Below are 18,116 nucleotides of genomic sequence, written 5' to 3'. Positions count from 1 at the left end.
TTTTTTTTTTCCCCTAAAAAAATGTTTCATACTGTAAGATTGTACTATTTTTCTATGCTATAAGCTACGATATTGAATGGACTCAGAATAAGAATTTTTGATTGCCTATCTAGTATTCTGCAATACAGACAAACCCGTGAAAGTGTTTTTCTATGGACTGCATAGCGGTGTATTGAGTTCTATTATTTTTTATGCACTCAGCAGCTGCTTTAGATGTGAAACTAGACATCAAAACAATGATAATAGTTTGTGAAATGATGATTCAAGTAGTGATAATAGCTCAGCTAGAAAGTTGACTGAAAAGAAGGAAGTCATAGGATCATAATATATAATAGCCTGAAAAGAGACGTGATTCGCCTATTTATGTTTCTTGGACGAGGTGTACAATCATTTTGAGAATATGCAATTGCTAGCACTTAGTGTACAGGGTTAGGCTCATATGAAAAATCATGAGCTCTCTCTTAATGTATGAACAACGGACATTAAATGAAAATAAAATGCTTGTGATATCTTTCAGTTGTAAGTTCTATCTCTATATGTACAAGTGTCTTAAATCGTCTCTTACCCTTTTGAACTTTTTCCCGCAGCATCCCTGGAGTAAAACTATTCGCATGGCGATTGATTTGGAGGCGATGGGTATTGGAGGAAAATCTAGCATATTTCAGGTTTTGTAGAATTTCATTTTTTTTTTCTCTGGGGATCCAATGCTATGTGACTCTGCGGTTGTCATGTACTGTGTAGGACATTATATGGTACTGTACGGTGTCAGTTTTGTTTATTCCTATAACTTTTAGATACAATGGCACTGAAATGTCGACCGTTAATGTAAAGCTCTTTTTTTTTTTCCCTCGGCAGCATAACTTGTGCATTTCCCTAGTAGATCAGTCCCTGGCTTTGTCTGATGATTTTTTTTTTTTTAATATAAACTATATTTATAAGATATCTCTTTGGTTATGTATCTACATCTCTTAAGTTCTTTTATTTACCCCAGGATGTTTTAACATTAAATTCTTTTTTTGTTATTTGTTTATTTGTTCTTTTTCGTGTGATAGGCTGGTCCTAATCCGTGGGCTATTGAGAACTTTGCGATGGTAGCAAAATATCCCTCTGGCCAGATTATAGCTCAGGTTTCATGCTATTTTCTTTTTGATAATTCTTCTCCTATATTTTTAACGGCCAATGCATAGCTGTTGTGGAAAAATTCTTATGTCTGAGTAATTTTGGTGTAACAGGATCTATTTTCTTCTGGGGCTGTAAAATCTGCTACAGATTTCCAAGTATACAAAGAGGTTGCTGGCCTTTCAGGACTTGACTTTGCTTACACGGATAATACTGCAGTCTATCACACTAAGGTTTTCTTATGCTCCCTTAATATCTGAAATATGTACTTTTTTCCTCCTTTTTTTTATTCCTGCTCATGCAAATTCTCAGTTTAGTTCTTTTAGTGGAGTGACGTTGGAAAAGATGTTTAATGGGGGTTAATATGAAGAAATGACAACATTTTGCTGCTTCTTTGTATGTTAAGAGTGATGAACTTTGTCTTTGTAAGTGGATGGAGTGGATGAGATAAATTGGTAGGTGACGGAACTATGATGAGATAGGAAGTGGTCTCTGGATGTGCTAGCTTTGCAAGTTATCTTGGCTCTAAGATACCTAGTTTTTCTAGGCAATCAGGATACTGATCACATGAATGATGGCGATAGCACTAAATTATTTACGTGGCATGCCATTATTGAATTTTAATATAAGCATTGGAAGTTGAGAAACTATTTGATTTGCACTCTTGTTCCACGTATCAGTAAACAAAGTGCCTAGCATACATATATGCAATTTTATTGGGGTTGTTTGAAGCTCATATTGGTTTAAATATGTTAATTATTTTTTCTTCTTTTTTTTTTTTTTTAAATCATGCAGAATGACAAATTTGAACTCCTGAAACCAGGATCTCTTCAACACCTTGGAGAAAATATGCTTGCTTTTCTGCTTCAGACTGCTAGATCTTCTCATCTTCCAAAATCCAGTGCAGTGGAAGAAGAGGAAAACACTGGCCACAGCAGTGCGATATATTTTGACATTTTGGTATATTTACAACTGCAACATCTTTATGCTTCTTGTTTTAGGACTTGATCTCATCTCTCTTTCACCTTCTACCTTCCTTTGCCTCTTTTGGAACCGAGGTGGCTGTGGTAAAAGTATACATCTATCTTCATATTTCAAGTTCACAACGTGGTTCTAACACTTATTGCAATATCAGGGGACATATATGATCGTATTCCGACAACGCTTTGCAAATTTGCTTTATAATTCAGTGATAATGCAATCACTTCTGATTTGGGCAACGTCGTTACTTATTGGTGGTTATTCAGCTGCAGTTTCATTCACTTTGTCGTGTTTAAGTATTATCCTTATGTGGATTTTCGCTATAGGTTTAGCTGTTTTTTTGGCCTTCACCCTGCCCCTTGTATCTTCATTTCCAACACCTTATGTCGCAAGCCCGTGGCTAGTATTTGGGTTGTTTGCCGCACCATCTCTTGTTGGCGCGTTAACCGGCCAATATATAGGTTATCTCATTCTGAGAGCATATTTATCAAAAGTATATTCCAAGAGAAAGCAGCTCTCTCCTATTATTCAAGCTTATTCAGTCAAGTTAGAGGCCGAAAGATGGCTCTATAAAGCTGGATCTGTTCAGTGGCTCTTTCTTCTCATTCTTGGAAATTATTATAAAGTCGGTTCATCATATCTGGCTCTTGTTTGGCTGGTTCCACCAACATTTGCATGTATGTATGGGTTTACAACTATCTTATCTTGCTCGTCTTTGATTTAAACATATCTCATATTTGCATCTCACCAACATTTTTGGATTTATTATGCTGTGGAATCCAGACGGCCTGCTTGAAGCTACTCTAAGCCCAGCTCGATTGCCAAAGCCTCTGAAACTTGCAACCCTCCTGATTGGCCTGGCTCCGCCGATATTAATATCATCTGGAACTTTTATCCGGTTGGTGGGCACAATGATTGCAACTTGGGTTCGCTTTGACAGGTAAATTATAATGTAGTTTTATTGCGAATATAAGAATCAAATCAATGTTTTGTTATAGTTAAATAATAGTTTACTTGTATTTGCTTGCAGGAACCCTGGTAGCACTCCTGAGTGGCTTGGGAATGTTATAGTTGCTATTTTCGTTGCAGTTGTCGTGTGCCTAACTCTGGTTTATCTCCTTTCATACGTTCATCTTTCAGGTTTTGTTCCTCACATACATTTTCTTTGGTTTCTGTGCAAAATGGCTTTCTTTTGTTTCCACGTTTTTAAGATTGGTTTCATTGTTTCTCATATGTTCAACTTTTCTTCAGTTGCTGCCCAAAATGGCTTTATTATGTTTCCATGTTTTTAAGATTGGTTTTGTTATTGTTATATGTTTTACTTTTTGGAAAGATAACATGCTACCATATTGTTTACGTTGGGTTCAGTTCAGGTCAGATTCCAAGGTGGGAATTTGGACCTCAACAGCATTATATATAATAAACTAAAATGAATCTGGGTTTGAGAATGTATTACAGATTGAAGTTAGAACAAATTTAGCTCCACATCTGTGATGAGCTTCTTAAACCACTGCTCTATATCATCCCAATAAGAATTAAGACATAACCATGGACCGTTAAAATATTCTGATTTCTTTTGGTTGTCTTCTAGTATTCTCATTATTTCATTAATTCACTTTGTGACGAAGATGGATTTTGGCATTCTGAAACTGCCTGCTATAAGATTTCATCGCGATTTAGAATTTACACTGCCATTTTCTGCTAAATTTGTTTTCAGCTTCAGTTAATTAGGATTTTAAGGCTTTTCTAGAGTTCCCAAGTAATATTGTGTGCATTATCAGTGTGAGAAAGTTTAAGTTAATTTATTTCTTATGATTAACACTTCGTTTTTCCCTCTTAACTTTGTCATATTTTCCTTTGCGGCTGAACCATATGGTGAAAATTGATCTCTAGGTGTAAAGAGATTGATTATCCTCTCAGCATGCTTGGTGTTCGGTCTCTCAATCGCAGTGGTTGCATCGGGCATAGTGCCACCATTTACCAACGACATTGCCAGAGCTGTTAATGTAAGTTTCCATAAACAAGTTTTATAAATTGTAATTTGTACTAGTTTTTGCTTTGTATTTTAAGCTATAAACTTTCTTTATTAACAGTGACGCCAAAGGCAAATTGAAGTTGAATTTCTAAACTGTGCCAATAGACTGTAGATTCTCTCTCTTTTACATTTAAACGCATGTCATTTTTAACGGTATTACTTCTGTGGAGAACTGACTTTCGTATGTTGTTCAGGTTGTACAAGTTGTGGATTCGACAGGAAAGGAAGATCCTAGCTCTTTTGTATCTATATTTTCTACAACTCCTGGAAAGTTGACAAAAGAAGTTGAACAGGTTAACGAAGGTTTCATATGTGGCAGAGATAAAGTTGTTGATTTCGTTACTTTTTCGGTCAAATACGGTTGTTGGGCTTACAATGAAAATGAAGATGGATGGAGCAAATCGGATGTGCCTTTGTTGAATGTTGACAGTGATACTAATCAGCATAAAAGAATCACACAAGTTTCCATTGATACAAAAAGCTCAACACGCTGGTCTCTCGCGATCAACTTTGAGGAAATAGAAGACTTTGCATTGAAAGGTATGTCAAACTTATATGATACCTTCTTCTTCTGTTTGTCCGTTTTTTTTTTTTTCTTTTTTTTTTTTTTTTTTTTTTTTTTTTTTTTTTTTTTTTTTTTTTTTTTTTTTTTGCCCTTTTTGTTGGCATAATTTGAAAATGGTAGAAGTTGCATTTTATCTGTGTAATATTATCCAAATTACTTCTTTAATGCAAGTTATAAGAAGATTGTGTGTACGTATGTATGCGCATCTCTACGAGTCTTGGTAGAGGATATTGTGCCTTTGCCATGAAGGTCAAGTTTTGACCTTGTTCAGAATTTCCAGTGAACTTTGCATAGACAAGGTCATAACAGTTCCATGAGTCAGACCCACTCCAATGCCAATGCCATATTTGACACTTAAAGGTGTAAAAATGGCATATTGAATATCCTATTTTATTTTGTGCTCTAATGCATAATTTTATTTGAAATGTTTATATGTACTTTCTGTCATAATTATTAAGTTTTAGAATTTTTAAAAGTAGATTCGTAATTTTGGAATGTTTTAGAAAAGGACAACTACATTGGAGATGCTCTCGGTTAACAATTTGAGATACAATTGACATAAATTATATCTGTCCACATCTAGAATCATCGTCTTATAAAAGGCTCGTATGACTAATAGACTTATCCATCATTATCCTCGCAGATGCAGGAAACTCGGAGGAATTAGTTCCGGTTGGCAACAAGAGCGGTGTCGAGGGATGGCACATTATTCAGTTTTCCGGGGGCAAGAATGCGCCAACAAAGTTTGATCTCACACTTTTCTGGAGCAAGAATTCTTCACGGTCAACGGACACCATCCACGGGAACGGACAGGACCGCCTCCTTCTAAAGCTCAGAACTGATTTGAACATAGTTACACCAAAAGTTGAAAGAGTTCTTTCCAAGCTTCCTGCATGGTGTTCGCAGTTCGGCAAGTCTACGTCTCCTCACACGTTGGCATTCTTAAGTAACCTGCCAGTTAACTTTTAGCGAAATTTCATACCAAAGGAATGAAATTATTTTTTTTCCCATTTTTTTTTCGGTGAGGAGTGAAAAATGTATTTGAGTTTCATATATACCACGATAATTACATCTTGTCCAAAAATAAATAAATAAATAATTGATCTATTTTCGGATCACACATATGCAGATAATTCCATACTGCACTTTCAAAGCCCATTTTCTCCTTCCCAACTGATTATTCTTTGTCCTCTCTCACAAATTTACTCCATCCCTTTCTGTGTCTGAGAAATTTTCAAGGAGATAAATTTGTGACAGGGTTTAAAACAAATACCTTATTGATTGGACACAGTTTTTAACTATCGGATTTTTATCAAGTTTTATTGGCTCGTCTTACTGTTAATAATTTCATTGATCTGATGGATCGTAATTGTGTCTCACCGATAGAATATTTTCAAGTAATCTACCACAGAAAATTTCCGTATTACTAGCTGAAGAAGTCGCTTCACAAGTTCTCTCTGATTGATTTTCCCTTTCTTTTACACACAATGACTACTGCCTTCGCCGTGTGATGCGCTACAACATTACATTTGCAACAATCCATGTTATGTTCAGAAATTTCTCTGACGAATAGCCCGACCAACATCTTTATTTGATTCATGAAAACGTCACTCGCTTGAAATATAAGATATGTGTGTAGTAGATTATCTTTACTAGGGTTTTTTGTCGGTTCTGAATCGATAGTTTTTCGCTTTTCAGTGTCTGAAATTAACCTTTCGGCTTTCAAAAATATCAAGAAGAAATATTAAGTATTAAAGCAAATTTTTCTAATTTTTTCAATAATTCCACTGATATATATAATTTTCTCGAAATAATATATAGTAATATATAGTTCTTTTTTTGGTATCTGCATAATATGTATTTTTAAATCACAAATAATATCAAAATCAAATTATACTAAAATTGAACGAGATTTTATTCATAAAAACTTTTTACCGTTCAAAAATATAAATTACTTACAGCAAAAGAAATGAATTACACTCTTGTAAATAAACTTAAAAGAAATAGTTTGTTGAGACCTTTTTAGTACGCTACTATATCAATAGGTCAGGTTTTTTATTTGTCAGATCTACATAAAATTACGTAAAAATCAAAAGATATACAGATCATATCTAACAATTAGAAAAACCTAACTTACCAATATACCATACATACTAAAGAATCTTTATTATTATTAAGTTTAGTTTGTTTGATAGAGTGAAATAGCATATGAAAAAGAATCTCTACTATGTCTGTAGACTCTGTATTTAACACTCTTGAGTACTTTAAGCTAACCCCAATAAAACTGTGGTTTTACTTTTTTACTCCCTAAAATATAAGGACGAATCAAAATAAAGGTTGTGTTTGAAGTTGATTTTATTTTTATTTTTTACACTTTTTGAGAAAGAAAAAATGAAAATATGAGAGAAATGACGTTTAACACAATTAAAGATAAAAAATAGAAATGAAAACGATTTTTTTGGTTTAGTATAAAATGAGAGAGAAATGAAAAACAACTTTTAGTCGTTTTTTTATTTTTTGTTTCCGTTTTCTTCTCTCTCGAGCACAGAGAGACATTAATAGATTTTTTTATATTGAAAATAATCTCTTAATAAAATTACCAAACGCATTCTTAAAAATAATTTATATTTAAAATTAAAAATATTTTTATTTTTATTTTTATAAAAAAATAAAATTATTTTAAAATAAATTCTAAACGCACTTAAAATCCCAAATACAACAGTTCCTGTCGGGGAATGTAAGGTTCAAAGTGAATCTGTAACTAAAAAAATCACAGCACCTTTGTCATCTCTCTCAACTACAATACAAAACAAAACTCTCTTGAAAAAAAAAAAAAAAAAAAAATTGAAAAAACAAAGAAAAGAAAAAAAGAAGAATGCTGTTGGATTCTCATTCTCTCGAGAAGTCAGAGAGAGAGAGCAGAGGAGAGGAGAGAGAAAATCCTCCAAGAAATCGGGACGATGGCGATGGGAATATTGGCTTCCCCAACCGCCATTAACTGCTCCGCCAAGACCTCCTTTCCCTCTTCTCTCAATCTCAAGAAACCAATCCCTTTTGCTTCTTCATCTAGGGTTCCTCACTCCTCTGATGACTTCTCTCTTCTTTCTCTCTCTAAATCAGGTACCTTTCGCGATTCTCCATCGTTTTGCTGTTTTCTCCGATTATGGATTCAATTTCAGATTTTGGGCTGTTTTTACTCATTTTCGTTTAAGCTATTTGATTCAATTGTTGTTCTATCAGCATTAGTAGGGAAATCCATGTCTTTGATGATGGTCTTAAGTTGAAATTTGAATTCGTCAAGGTTTATTTAGGGCCCGTTCACTTCGCTGATTCGAGTTTGTAATTCGAGTTGAGATGTGATTTTGTGTGAGAGCTTTTTACTGTAGTAAAAAAATTAGATGTGACTGTTTCTGAGAGCTTTTTACTGTAGCAAAACTCGAATTCTAAATTCGAATCGGCAAAATGAACGAGGCCTTAGTAGCTTCATTTTTGCTTAATATTGGAGATTTTAGTGCTCTTTTATTATATTCCGTTTAATAGCAACTTCGTTTGTTTTGCATATGTTTTGGCTCTTCTTTATGTTCTAGCGAAATTAATAGAGCTTGGGTTGCTTTTCCTTTTTGGTTTTGCAATTAAACACAGAATTATTTCAGATAACACGAGAACGGAAGAATAATTGGAGAGACAAGAAAATCATAGTGTGTTTGGAATTTTCAGTTTTGATGTTCCATTTGGTGATAAAATTCTGGTTTGTGGGTGTAGGAATTTGCGGAGCTAGTCAAGTGGTTGACTTGTTTCCAACCGTGTCTCCCGAGATTGTTGTCCGGGAGGCCAGGTTAGAGGACTGCTGGGAAGTGGCTGAGACGCATTGTCGCTCCTTCTTCCCCGAATATTCTTTCCCTTTAGATTTCATGCTGAGGATCGACAGGCTCATGGGGATGCTAGCCGGATTTTCTCTACCTAATGGTTGCAGGAGAACTTGCTTGGTTGCGGTGATTGGTAGCTCGATGGATGAAACTTTCCTCCTTGGAACAGAAGATTTGAGGATCGGTGGTTTTAACGTTAAAATCAGTCTCAATAGGGGGTATGTGGCTGGAATTTTGACAGTTGATACCGTGGCGGATTTTCTCCCAAGAAAAGGACCCCTCAGGCAAAGAAGGTGAGTCCATCAAATCTGGTTTTAGTTAATGTTCCTTGGGGGGTTATTAAATTCTTTCTGCTATCTGAGTTTCGAATTGCAACAGAATTATGGACGTGAGTACTTTTATACAATCTCATAAGGAACCTGTCCTGAACTTCCAATTCCCTTTTTTCAAGAGGCCGTTAACATTTCATTAAATGTATTTTTTTTTCTCTGTTAGGACTTATGCGCAAGGTGCTTTTACGTTTCTGCAATTAGCTCTCTGGCTCTTACTAGTTATAAACTCACAATAAATCTTTTATAAATTCGCTCTCGCACACAATGTATGCCATGTCAAATGCACCAAAACGTATGGTTCAACTAGTTTTTTCTCCCTTCCTTCTACCCAAAAAAAAAAAAGTTGTACTGTCCCACTTAAAATGCATGCATTCATTGCAGGACCGGAATTGCATACATTTCAAATGTTGCTGTTCGGGAAAAATTTCGACGGAAAGGAATAGCTAAAAGGCTCGTAGCAAAGGCAGAAGCTCAAGCCCGGAGCTGGGGCTGCCGTGCCATTGCTTTGCACTGCGATCTGAAGAATCCTGCAGCCACAAAGCTGTATAAGGGTCGGGGCTTCAAATGTATCAAGGTGCCAGAAGGAGCAAATTGGCCCCAACCAAGAACTTCTCCGGATGTTAAGTTCAATTTCATGATGAAACTTCTTAAAACTCCTACCACTGCTAAAAACTTGGATCTTCAGGAGCATGTTCATATGAAAAACTAGGGAAAAAAACTCAAAAAAGAAAAAAGAAGAAAAAAAAGAGAGAGGGGGGGGGTATTTAAGATTAGCATATGTATATATGTATGCAAAAAGGGGCTTGCCACAAGTCTAGTGGCCAGTCTTCATAACAACTTGGTCGTTTCTTTAATAGACACCAATTTTATAATTGCGCTAAGCTAAATTTAGCTAGTGGGGCTGGACATCCTTGCTTGTAAGGTTGTTTGCCATGATTATTTAGTCCATCTCTGTGTCATGCCAAGTTTACATTTTATTATTGATCTCTTGATGCCAAATAAACATTGCTCCCGGTGTACTATTTTTTCTTTAAAGGAAAGCCCCAATGTATTAGTTGTGAACATGTCCACAATTCCTGTTGCAAGCAAGTAAACAATCCGAAACGGGTAAGAGGGGAAAGGGCATTATTATCGATCTATGGCAGCTTTTCACTCTCATTACCTAAGGCTCTATATAGTAAGATATACCACAGCTTTCTTTGGTATCCTTACCGGTAATGCATATTTTTTATAAAGATCTGACGGTTTAAAATAGCACTCTTAACGGTGAATTTTCTTCACTAACCAGCCAAAGAATTTTCTGAGGGTTTCTATTTGTCAAGGATACATTGTCTCTGATGTCTTTGGTTACCAAGACAACTGTACGGGAGAGCAATATCCAGATTAAATTGATGACAAGAAGCTTACATTGGCAAACCAAACAAAATTTGTCATTTATTGCTGCAGCCAATATGATAACGTTCTCAAAGTAGAAGATGCCATCAGAAATCTGATGATTTCACTTACTCTATAATCCTAAGGGTGTGAACTCAAACTAGTGCGATGACCCTTTAGTGATTTTGGTAGACAGGTATTTGCAAAGACACAACTTTTACAGCTAAAACCGCAGAACCATCAGAAGCGGAAGAAGTTGCAACAGAAAGATGCCAAGGAAGATGAGGATTTGCTGATTTGTCAGAGGACGGGTTATGATCCTTGGACGAATTTGTCCAGAGCAGATGTATCCAAAGCCGCAAACTCCTTGGCAGCAGCAAGCACAACGAATCCGAGCTTCACAGCATCATCATGGCTTGGTGCCTAAAGTATCGAAATTGCATTAGCCAAACATTACTACAGCTACAGCCTAAGCAGACGACCAGAAAGGAATCTTTACCTCGATGTTAAGGGGAAGCACAGGATCATGAAGCGACAGTCTAAGAAGGAACCAACCACCAAATCCGGAAACTCGAACCTGTTAGTGAAAGCAATTTAAAAAATGAACGAGGCAAGTTAATAAAGTATAACAACCTCAAAAGAAATCCTATTGAGTTGACCAAGAAATAGGTGTAACTAATTATTGCAGTGACAAATTGCTTCCAGGACATATCCTTAAACAAGATGGCTTGAAAGACTGCAGGACTAATCCAGGTTGAACTTACGCCTTCATAATTCACGGGGGCTTTTTGAAGCTTTGGATCAGAATCAATAGAGTTCTCCAACAGTTTCAACACTGCTTCTCCGTACTCTCGGAATGATCTGGGAGCACTAATCTATTAGTTCACAGCAAAACACAAGAACCAAGTTTATAAAACGAAACTAATACATTAGCAGTAACATACCCTCCTTTAAGATCCGGATTATTTTGATCGATCTTTAATCTCAATTCCACAGCAACAGCTGGTTCCTCCAGACCATCTACAAGATCAGTCAAAACTTTGCTGCCATGACCCTGTCCTGAAGCCCTGGTTGAAGCAAGTTTATTCAAGATTTTGACCTGCAAAGAACATACGAAAATACTCTCAAGTAAACCAAGACAGTCTAAACAATATCATACGAAAATCAAAAATATATGTTCTCGTCTGAATCCAAGTTCAAGGTTCGATTGCCAATCAATTGTGCAAGATGCAGCAATGTTCTATCAAAAGCCTACCATGAGGTATGCCCCATCATCAAGCCAATGATTCTCCTTGAGGGCTCCATGACCACTAGTCTCAATAGCCAGATGTGATTCCTCACCAACGGAGTTCTGTCAGACATTCAATAAACTTCAGTTAATAAGTCAAATGGTACAAAATAAAAATTGCCCCAGTTGAAAATTTGGCACTCTGAACTAATAATGAATCACTTCTCAACTACCATTCTAAATTCCAGTTATTGGATCCATTTTATAATTCATGCATTCAAACTCCTAATATGATAAAAATATCTTGTGACAATATATCCTAAACAGTAGAAATCGGGCGGATAGAGATGTGTCCTACCAAATGAATCGCTTCATCAATGACATTTTTGTAGCCTCTTTTGAAGCGATGATGCTTCCCCCCTAGAAGGAATAGAATATTATAGTACATTCAAAAATACAAAGAAAAATGTTACTCCAGTTCAAATTACGTTGTACCGAGTTTCTTCTCAATAAACGTGGTCAGGCCGTATGAAGTCACACTGTCTGTAACAATAGTTGTTCCTGGATGCTGGGGGAACACCAAAAAGAAAAAGACAGTTTAGATTCATGAAACAAGAGTACAATACCCTTAAAAGGAGCTGAAGAGAAAAACCTTACTTCCTCAAGAACAATGGCAGACATCAGGGCAATCAGACGATTTCTATTGAATTCACGACTAGTGGAATCCACGGCAGCAGATCTAAAAGAAATGCTTGATTAAAAATTATCCTATAGTGGTGCCAAGAAAATTATGCGAGTTGGAAAGAAGAATTACCTGTCAACATCTGTATCAAAGATGATCCCCAAATCAGCCTTGTTATCAAGGACTGCCTTAGTAATAGCTTTCATTGCCGTCTTGTCCTCTGGGTTTGGAATATGATTCGGGAACATACCTGATGGGAAAACAGACTTTTGCTGAAGAACAATCCAAACCAAGGGAGAAAAAGGAAAGCCTGAGATTTAAATATTACCATCCGGCTCCAAAAACTGACTACCAGATGTAACTGCCCCCAGAGGCTCAAGCACCTTAGCCTGGTAAAGATACATGTTTTAATGCGTCAATCAAATGCACATGGCACACCCCAAATAAATAAGAATTAATTTACATCATCGAAAGCATAAAGTCTCTAGAATGATCAATGAGCTAAACAAAAAAATATATTGTATATATCAATTAGAAAGTTGCATGCACAATGGAGAAAACCTGCACATCCAACCTTCAGAAGCTTGGAGTAAAAGAAACGTGGTAAAACTGTTCTCATCAGTTTGGTTGGAATCCCATAAAAAAGTAATGTTAATTATCATCAAATAGAACCTTGCAAGTTACAGTGATGAGAAATTAAACTCCATATAAGCTTGAAAATGAAACTTACTGCAAAAAACCCTCCTGCACCATTCCCTGCATCAACAACAATGTGGAATCCCTCCAATGGCTTCTCTGAGATTCGACACAACAAAACAAAACAAAACAAAAAATTAGCAAATAAAAACATCTCACCCCAAACGCAAGCAATTAAATTTTCCATTTCCAGGAAAAGCCAGTAACCCCAGTTGATTAGAAATAAAAACCATCATAATATAGGGGTAGTGGGACAAGAATAAAATTCCGAGCTGCTCAAATTTTGGCCCTTCTCAAGAAGGTAAAAGATATTTTGATCTCTAAATACATCTCCACTTTGATGAAACATTTCAGAGATACCTATATTTCCTGCAGCTTTCCGAACTGCCTTTACGAGATCAGCTGTATATAGAGTCATGTAATCAACTCTCTTTACTGATGCAGAAGCTTTTTCCTTGGAAATAGTCAGCCCTTCGGCTGTAAAATTTCTATATATATCAGCAGCACGTTCCAAGATATCTTTTATGTCCGCTTTTCCAAGGCCTCCAGAATTTGTGAAAAATTTGAATCCATTCCGGTTGTAAGGTAGATGACTAGCTGTCAGCATCCAAAAAATAAATAAATAAATAAATAAAAATAATATCATAAATTAGTTATACATCTTGAGACTATAATTACACTTTTTCAGCAGTGTAAGATGAATTAATATCATAAATTTAACAGAACAAATAAACCACCTGTTATCATTATGGACCCGTCAACCGGACATAAAAAAGTATCATCTTCTGTTATTGTGCTATTAAACATAGCTGGTGTAGATGCTAGTCTGCACAAAGGCAAACAACAGATGTCATAAATGGCTTGTTTCTTGCCATAAATAGCAGCAAGAGAACATTAAAAGTTATTGATGACTTATGTGTCTAGGCCTTGATTCAAAAGAAAATCAAAATGCAAACCTCGGTCTAGTATACTTTCTTTTTTGGATACAACACAGGATCGAATCCACAACCTCCCCCCAAACCCCATCCCGCCCAAACTCCCCAGTGCCACCAGACCAAGCAGTCTTAGGCCAACCCTCAGTCTAGTATAATTTCTTTACCATTTGAACCCAAACTATGATCTCAAGATAGGCAACTAGGAACTAGCCAATCACAAGAGACAGAACAAAGCATCAGACAATTAATTGGTCAGCCTAATTGCGGCCATATTGATTGACCGGTGACCAAATTTAGAAATTTATTATTGTCAATTGCAAGTACTAAACACGTAAGAGCACACTATTAACTTTTCAGTCTACTCTATCTCAAGCATATGGAAAGGCCATAAATTGAGAAAAAAAAAAAATTAAGTTAAGATTCTCAATTGTAACCTCTAAATGTAGATGCAATTCAGCACTATCAACGGCCTTCAAATTGCCACTTTGGATCATAAAGCTAGAAAATATGAGCACTTAAAATCCAAAGCGACTCAAACTTCACCGAGTTATGCACAAGTCCATCATGCTTAAAAATGATCCGTTCCAAGCCTTTGACCTTAGGATCTCCTATATGTGTCTACCAGCAAGAAGATTAATATTGATTACAGTGATTGCTCACCCATATTGAACAACATCCAGGCCAGCTCCAGAGATTCCTTGTGAAATTGCATCCTGGAAGTTGGATAATTAAACCTTTAGTAATTGAAGAAAACGTTCAAATTCCATAGGCATCTTCCTACTATCAAAACTTAAGACAGAAAATTACCCATAATGACTGAAAGAAAAAAATTCTTATGCTGACATAGTTCTTACTTAAGTTGTTATTTGAACATTTCCTATCTATAATATACAAATGTCATATCTCTTAGGAGTTTAAGTAATTCTCTTAGAAAATTTACTCAGGGAATACTAAAGGAAAGATGGAAGAAAATATTAAACACCATAAGAAATGTTATTGGCATATTTGTAAACATTCCAAGGAAAAAAAAAATACTAAAAGGGTAGTGAAATATTTGTGAACATTAAGCCACTGACACTTCCAAGGAAAAATACCTGTAAGGTTTGCGCAGATATACGAGAGTCATGGCCAACCGAAACTCTTAAACGTCGAGAGCCATCTGCTTTCTTCTTTTCCACTAACCATGCAGCAAAGGCAGCAGCTATTGCTTCAGCAACTGGTTCAGTGAGATTGACTGGTTCTCCCTCAACACCAGCAATAGCGACACCTCGAATATCACTACATAAGAATCAGAGCAAAGATGCACATTATGTGATTATAAGAGTGGCAAAAAACAAAAAGAAAAAGAAAAATCATAATAGAGATAGTAATCTCTTATATTAAGAAAGATCAAAAGTTAGAGCATTGGTTGGGACAGACTGATCATGACAGGGTAATTGTCAGACTTTAGAGTTACAACTATTTTCCACATAAAACAAAGCATCTCTTCAATAAATAAGACAGAGAAATAAATTAATGTGCAATAAACAACTGTCACGCACAAAAAAGTTTTAATTTTCACAAGATTTCATGGGAAAATTCAGCCAATACCTGCCATTTTGAAGCTTCAGAAAATCAACTTTGTCAAGTGATGGTAATGCAGTAGCAGATGGAGCAGCTGGACATTTTAAAAAAAATAGAAATACACAAGTCAAGCAGCAAAAATGTAAACATTAAAGAACAGAGAAAGAGAGCCAATTCCTTTGGAACCTAGACCATCCAAAAAAGTGAATGAAAACATAGACACCAACCAGAAAGCAAGGAAAATTTATACAAGCTGGCGTCGATAGATCAAAGATGTATTTATAGGATGTTTTAAATATTAGTTCTACATTTGATATCAACCTGGAATTGGATAGCGAGAGTCTAGAACAGACCATTGCAATGAACAGTTCTCCGGTTAGCAAAACCACTCTGGTATTTTGATAACATGCGCAATTGCATGGAAGAGATGGAAGTCCATGCTAACTTCCCCCCATGAAAGGGAAGCAAGTTGCGCGTATTAGGGGAAAAATGGTCCCCCCGAAATTGAGTGCCGGACTGTCTATTTTGTTGGTACCATTGTGACACAAAAACATTTTGGACAATCTTCCCTGACATTGCTGCATAAGAAAGCTTAATCAATAAATTGATTATCTTCTTATCATCAGTCTACCTAGAAACATTAAAATTTTTAACTTTCCACTATGTTAGACAATAAAATTGACAAAGTCCACATAGTTTTCATTCGATACTCATTAGCGAACTCTGCCTGATAAGTCATTTATATTTTATTTTTACACGGAGAAGAATCATTCTTGGTTACAACCAGTTATCATATTAAAGACTAATCCAATATGATTATAATTTCTTTCGTTAGCCGAAAAAAAAAAAATTTAAATAACAAAGGCAAAAAATACCTTAATAAGCTATATAGCCTAGGAAGAATGTTGCAGCACATGAAAACACATAAATCCCAGAACAAGACTAGACTTATGCAATGCACCAATCCCCAACCCCAATAGAAAAGGGTTATTGGCACTATTAGTCCCTGAAGTTTGAGCCTAGTGACATTTTGATTCCTGAACTTTTCAGTTTGACAAAATAGTCTTTGTGCTTTCAACATGTCACTGTGCTCAAAATTCAGAGAGCCAATTTATACAAACCCACAAAATGTAAGACATCAACAACAAACGACAACCAAACTTCATTGAATGGGAGATTTTACTTATATGCAACTAGCTAGCTAGCTATCCATGGCACAAACCAATCCAATCCCATTTTCATTAATTGACAGTATTTCTAGTCAAACACTATCACACAACAAATTCTTGCCAAAAATATTAAAAGAGAAAACAAAATCACTAATACAAGAGTTAAATAAAGTAACAAACTTGAATTTACTCTCAACCCAAATAAATATCTGGAAAGATAAAACTTTTTTCACAGTAAAATGAGAACGAAATATCTTGATTAGCCCCATAGCTTGAAACTATACTGCGGGGAGTCAAAATAAATAAATAAATAAATAAAATAAAATGACGAATTAAAGAGACAAGAACTAGTTCAAAAACTTTACCTGCCATATCCGAAACGAGATTGCCCACGAATGGATTTTCAAAGATACGTGGAGAGAGAAAGAGAATGACGGAGAAGTCGATAGAAAAAAGACGAAGGAAAGGGTGGTAGGTAAATATCTACCTAGGCTTTAGCTTTCCTCACAATCAAACGGCGATGGTGTTTCTTACGATTTGATTTTGTTTTGTTTTATTGTGATTCTTTCATATTCCTATTCTCATTTTATGTTTGTTTGTTCGGTGAAGACCGAAACTCAATGTCGTTACACGTGTGCAAAGACATGTTATTGCTACTACGTTTCTGGGGTGATTTTGACAAATAATGGGTGCGTTTAGAACTCGTTTCAAAATAATTTTATTTTTTGTATAAAAATAAAAATAAAAATATTTTCAATCTCAGACATAATTATTTTTAAAAATGTGTTTGGTGATTTTATCAAGAGATTATTTTTAATATAAAAAACCTATTAACGTCTATGTCTATTTCTCTCTGCTCGAGAAAGGAGAAAACGAAAACAAAAAATAAAAAATAACTAAAAGTCATTTTTCATTTCTCTCTTATTTTACACTAAACCAAAAAATCATTTTTATTTTCTTTTTTTATCTTTATTGCACCAAACGCCGTTTTAAAAACGTTTTCATTTTTTCTTTCTTGAAAAACGTAAAAAATAAAAATGGGATCAATTTTAAATACGGCCAACACTTCACTGGCTATTCAAAAACATTACTTCTGAGAAAGTCTGAAAAAAGTAATTAAAGGTAATATAATTCCAAAAAAAATATGCATAATCACATTTAGATACCCATAAAAATTTTAAATGATATTAGAAATATTATTTTACTGTGTTTAGTTGTGCTTAATAATATAATATAATTCTTCTTATAAAAACAATAAATTTGAATACTTTAAATTTATTAAATTTTATAAAATTGGAAGAATATAATTTTTACGCTTTTAGATTTTTTTTTTCAAAAAAGGTATAAGGAAAAAATAACATTTTTAAAAAATTAATTCTCTTAATAATTTAAAATTAATGAAACTTCAAAAAAAAAGATTTATAAATGAAAAAAATAAATTGTTAAAAAACGAATACTCGGTAATTTTAAAATTAATATAAAAGTTGATTATGAAATGAAAATTACAAAAAAAAAAAAATGAGTCCCTAATGATCTTTCTCTCTTCCGATCCGACACTCTCTCTTAAATCT

At 35.0% G+C, this 18,116-nt stretch overlaps 3 protein-coding genes across 3 annotated transcripts; 2 read left to right on the top strand and 1 right to left on the bottom strand.

Annotated features, from left to right (window-relative positions):
• The first annotated feature begins 590 nt into the window (after positions 1–590).
• LOC21385165 (endoplasmic reticulum metallopeptidase 1) lies at positions 591–5,805 on the top strand. Its single transcript, XM_024170686.1, has 10 exons — positions 591–665; positions 1,053–1,127; positions 1,233–1,352; positions 1,915–2,079; positions 2,255–2,777; positions 2,884–3,040; positions 3,131–3,240; positions 3,994–4,106; positions 4,330–4,675; positions 5,344–5,805. Exons 1-10 carry the CDS (start codon positions 612–614, stop codon positions 5,667–5,669), a joined length of 1,989 nt encoding a protein of 662 aa, XP_024026454.1. The 5' UTR covers positions 591–611; the 3' UTR covers positions 5,670–5,805.
• Positions 5,806–7,534: 1,729 nt separating this feature from the next.
• Positions 7,535–9,844, top strand: LOC21385164. Its single transcript, XM_010105967.2, has 3 exons — positions 7,535–7,820; positions 8,463–8,859; positions 9,280–9,844. The coding sequence occupies exons 1-3, from the start codon at positions 7,661–7,663 to the stop codon at positions 9,605–9,607; spliced, it is 885 nt and encodes a 294-aa protein (XP_010104269.1). The 5' UTR covers positions 7,535–7,660; the 3' UTR covers positions 9,608–9,844.
• A 344-nt stretch (positions 9,845–10,188) lies between these two features.
• On the bottom strand, positions 10,189–17,064 carry LOC21385163 (phosphomannomutase/phosphoglucomutase). Its single transcript, XM_010105966.2, has 18 exons — positions 16,911–17,064; positions 15,730–15,954; positions 15,404–15,470; positions 14,908–15,091; positions 14,474–14,526; positions 13,616–13,704; positions 13,239–13,475; positions 12,913–12,977; positions 12,511–12,571; positions 12,315–12,432; positions 12,158–12,239; positions 11,996–12,068; positions 11,859–11,920; positions 11,528–11,623; positions 11,217–11,371; positions 11,037–11,133; positions 10,772–10,849; positions 10,189–10,695 (listed from the first exon to the last, which is right to left on the bottom strand). The coding sequence occupies exons 1-18, from the start codon at positions 16,915–16,917 to the stop codon at positions 10,585–10,587; spliced, it is 1,860 nt and encodes a 619-aa protein (XP_010104268.2). The 5' UTR covers positions 16,918–17,064; the 3' UTR covers positions 10,189–10,584.
• Between the last annotated feature and the right edge of the window lie 1,052 nt (positions 17,065–18,116).

The sequence above is a fragment of the Morus notabilis genome, unplaced genomic scaffold, assembly GCF_000414095.1.
Source record: "Morus notabilis unplaced genomic scaffold, ASM41409v2 Scaffold1910, whole genome shotgun sequence".
Lineage (NCBI taxonomy): Eukaryota > Viridiplantae > Streptophyta > Magnoliopsida > Rosales > Moraceae > Morus > Morus notabilis.
This window is presented reverse-complemented; position numbering and strand designations above follow the sequence as displayed.

Coding starts and splice junctions, on each gene's coding strand:
- LOC21385165 (XM_024170686.1), top strand. CDS start 612: ATGGCGATTGATTTGGAGGCGATGGGTATTGGAGGAAAATCTAGCATA. Junction 1,128..1,232: donor CTGGCCAGATTATAGCTCAG/GTTTCATGCTAT, acceptor TTGGTGTAACAG/GATCTATTTTCTTCTGGGGC. Junction 3,041..3,130: donor ACTTGGGTTCGCTTTGACAG/GTAAATTATAAT, acceptor ATTTGCTTGCAG/GAACCCTGGTAGCACTCCTG.
- LOC21385164 (XM_010105967.2), top strand. CDS start 7,661: ATGGCGATGGGAATATTGGCTTCCCCAACCGCCATTAACTGCTCCGCC. Junction 7,821..8,462: donor TCTTTCTCTCTCTAAATCAG/GTACCTTTCGCG, acceptor TTGTGGGTGTAG/GAATTTGCGGAGCTAGTCAA. Junction 8,860..9,279: donor GGACCCCTCAGGCAAAGAAG/GTGAGTCCATCA, acceptor CATTCATTGCAG/GACCGGAATTGCATACATTT.
- LOC21385163 (XM_010105966.2), bottom strand. Junction 15,092..15,403: donor CTGAAGCTTCAAAATGGCAG/GTATTGGCTGAA, acceptor ATTCTTATGTAG/TGATATTCGAGGTGTCGCTA. Junction 11,921..11,995: donor GTTTATTGAGAAGAAACTCG/GTACAACGTAAT, acceptor TATTCCTTCTAG/GGGGGAAGCATCATCGCTTC.